The sequence below is a fragment of the Dendroctonus ponderosae genome, unplaced genomic scaffold, assembly GCF_020466585.1.
Source record: "Dendroctonus ponderosae isolate FM_Combo_2020 unplaced genomic scaffold, Dpon_F_20191213v2 Dpon_F_20191213_6, whole genome shotgun sequence".
Lineage (NCBI taxonomy): Eukaryota > Metazoa > Arthropoda > Insecta > Coleoptera > Curculionidae > Dendroctonus > Dendroctonus ponderosae.
In genome coordinates, this window is record NW_026018814.1 from 13,397,125 (window position 1) to 13,400,649 (window position 3,525).

Here is a 3,525-nt window from a genome sequence, read left to right on the forward strand (position 1 = left end):
CATCTTTCTGTACTTCAGATTCAGTTCTTCCTGTTTCTTCTTGACGTGTGGTTTCCACCTGAGTTTTGCATCGAGGGTTATGCCTAGATATTTAGATGTATTCTCATATGGTACAATCTTGTCATTAATGTATACTGGTTTGTAGTATTTCCAGGAAATAAGACGCAAACAAGACAAATTCGTTAAAAAAATATTTTAAAATTCAAAAAAGTTCTGCTGTTGGAAAGTGCTTGCGAGTACTGCAGCTAGCGATCTGTAGTTATAGTTAAGTTACAACTAAACCAATAGGAAATTTGAATTACCGCCGTTTCAATTTATAATATTTCCAATTAAAAGGATTTATATAATTTTTTTCTTAATCAGTAATACTGTTATTTTAATATTACAGTGAATACTTTAATATTTCGCGGAATTTTGCTTTTTATCATAGAATCAAGCAGCTCGCAGCAAATTTACATTGTGGGGTTTTCCGGGATTTTTTTACATTACATTGCTCATTCCGTTTAACCCGTTTATTTGAGTTATTAGCAAACACTCAATCATAATTTCGGGAAGTACGACATTAATCGTTTTAAGAAAAACCAATTAAAATGTAAATGCATAGTAGATTTTTGACTGGTTAAGCGCTTCCTATTATCTTATCGAAAAACTAGTCTTATTTATGGAGGCCCTATTTAATGATTTTATCTATTTAACTACTACCCTGTAACAGTAATCTGTCCGTAAATTTCAGGTGCATTTTATATGCATAATTGGTTAACGGAACTTAAATAATATTATACGGGGTGTCCCGCTTTTACTCATAAAAATGTCTGGCTCCTCTGGTATTGATGCTCAGTTCTTAAAAAAAAATACCTTTTGAAAATTCGGGAGAATTTTGCGATGGATTTTAGCGCAACTCGTTATGAATTTAGTCCTATGTACTTAAGCTCATGTTTTGAGGAAGCAACCGAGTTCATCCTTCCAAAGTGAAAGTGAGGAGCTCTTGAGTGTATCAGAACGATTTATTTGGTCAACTGATTTTTTTTTTAGTTTATGCACTAATCTTTTATGGATATTTTTGGTCTCTTTGTAACGTCTTGTAGAAATAGTAGTTTTTGCGAAATGTAGCAAGCGATAATGTTTTCATTATAATCAATTAATTTTCAATTGTTTTATAATTTTTAACTTACCGACATGGTCAAAGTCTTATGACCGGTCGTCTTTTGGAAACGTTTTCGTCCGAATCGCGATCATAAAAAATCTCACTTAAAAAACAAGTGCGAGTTTTTAGCAAAACATTGCCCTGACGTAGGAACACATCCATAGCAAGTTTCATTAAAATGCATTGAGCGCTTTTCCGATTTTGCAGAACACTTCATTTAAGTTTTGTTAATGTAAAAACTTATCTAAAACGTCAATTGGCAAGATAACAAATTTTTTTTCTTCTAAAACTATGAATATTCCAAGATTTCACAAAGTGGACACAATGTACAAAAAAATAGTGTATCAACTGAAAAAGAAAATAGTTGATTCCAGCTTCAAAAGAAAAAGTTCTGGTATTTATGTACACTCAATAATTCGTCCCTTGCGTAAAGCGGGTGAACTCGCTTACTTCATCAAAACATGAGTCTTGCATAAATTCACGAGTTTCATTAAAATCTATCGTATCATTTTCTAGATATTTCAAAAAACATGTTTTTTTGAAGGACTTGAGACATCAATAGTTGAGGAGCCAGCCATTTTTTCTGAATAAAACTTAAGTTATTAAGATCGTCTTCTTTTGAGCCAAAGAATGTCTCAGTACCCTTTTGATCATGTGCCCTGTATATAAACTTTCGCAATGACATTTTTACACATACAATCCTATTGACGAGTTCATTAAAATTTGGTGTAGTCAACATCAGACTAAAGAGCTGAATTAAGTGTAGCCTACAGCATATGAACAGATAAGCATATCATTATTATTTGCTTTAGGACCAAATTTTTAATGAGCTGCTACCTTTACTATCCTCTTTATTACCTTTAATTAAAATTCGATTAAATTTATTTTGTTATTTTAAATTGTGTTTTATAGTTTGTTACAAAAAGCTTATGTTGAATTCGCGTAAAGTTAATATCTATTGTATTAATAGGCCTGCAAAAATTAACATTGGATGGCTCTCCCTACAATTATTTGCGTGAGCGCGCCCGCTCGGGGCCCTCGTGATTTTCGGCGCGACAAGTCGCGCCTGCTTCTTTTGTAAATGGCCCCCGATGGTGGTCATCAGGGAGAAGAAGTCTCCACTGTAATCACCTGTGAGGGGACGCTTGGCCACCCCGAGTTTCCCCGCCAGTTTCAAAAAGTTGTTGATAGGTAAGTAATACCTAAGCAAGCCACGCAAAAGTAGACAACATTCATTCATTCATACATATTTATTTACAAAGCTCAGTTATTTTTCCTAATGTTCAAAATATGTTTTTAATTTTATTAAATGTTTTAAATATCGTAAGCATACATACATACAAAAGACTTTATGCAATGGACACCGTCTTTCTTAAACAAACACAACGGAAATGGACATGGATGAGCCCTGACGGCAGAACACGTAACGAAATCGATTATATTATATCATCGTCCAAGAGAATTGTTACCCATATCTCAAATCTAAACTCTTTCAACACAGGAAGCGACCACCGGATAGTCAGAGCTAAATTATCCATACAGAAGTCGAAAAGATATATTAAATACAAGACAGACTCAATAGATGACTCTGAAACTCTCACTCTGAAAGAAAACAATATCATATACCAAAACGAATTGAAAGCCAAATTAAGCGAAAGTATAAGCCCAACAAATATAAGTGAAGTGGCAACACACCTAACAACGATAATTATGGAAACAGCACTCAATATCGCAAGAAGGAAAACAAGAAAAACAAACAAACTAAGAGCGAAAAAGATTCAGCTGATAGAAAAAAAAGGACCTTGTACGGCGAAGACAAACAAAACACAGAAGAATACCGCCAGGTCAGAAGAGAAGCAAGATGAGAGCAAAATGATTTGCAAGGATTTGGAGGGAAACTACATAATAGAAGTAGAAAATGCAATAGAAAATAATAAGAAACATGAGATGCCTATACACCTGAACACCTGGAAAAAATGATTACAGATCTGAACCAAAAATCAAGGAAAATAGGCCTCAAAATCAATATAAATAAAACCAAAACTATGTGTCCGGTGAATCCCAATATCATAATAGACAGCAACAAAATAGAGAATGATGTAGTGGTTAATTAGTGACCGTAAAAGGCGCCTATTTAAGTCTGTGGGTTTTCGGTCAATAGATGGTAACAAAATAAAACACTATCATTCGATATCTAAAGACAGTGTTTTATTTTGCCACCATCTATTGACCGAAAAACTCACAGACCTCAATACTTGTCTTTTATTCAAAATAAATAATGTAAAGGGCTATAGTTATAGCTATAGTATTAGGCCAACGAATAACTCTTGGAAAGGAAAACAAAGATATCGATTTTTTTACAAACTTCTTGTTGGGTATTT

At 33.6% G+C, this 3,525-nt stretch overlaps 1 protein-coding gene across 4 annotated transcripts in view; it reads left to right on the forward strand.

The window, feature by feature from the left end:
• The window catches only part of LOC109543823, a 39,485-nt gene that overhangs the window by 4,255 nt on the left and 31,705 nt on the right, over positions 1–3,525 (forward strand). For all 4 annotated transcript variants that reach the window (XM_019913709.2, XM_019913713.2, XM_019913712.2 and 1 more), the window contains exon 2: positions 2,115–2,335. In XM_019913709.2, coding sequence (XP_019769268.2) covers positions 2,226–2,335 — 110 coding nt within the window. In that variant the 5' untranslated portion in view covers positions 2,115–2,225. The remainder of the gene's footprint in view (positions 1–2,114; positions 2,336–3,525) is intronic.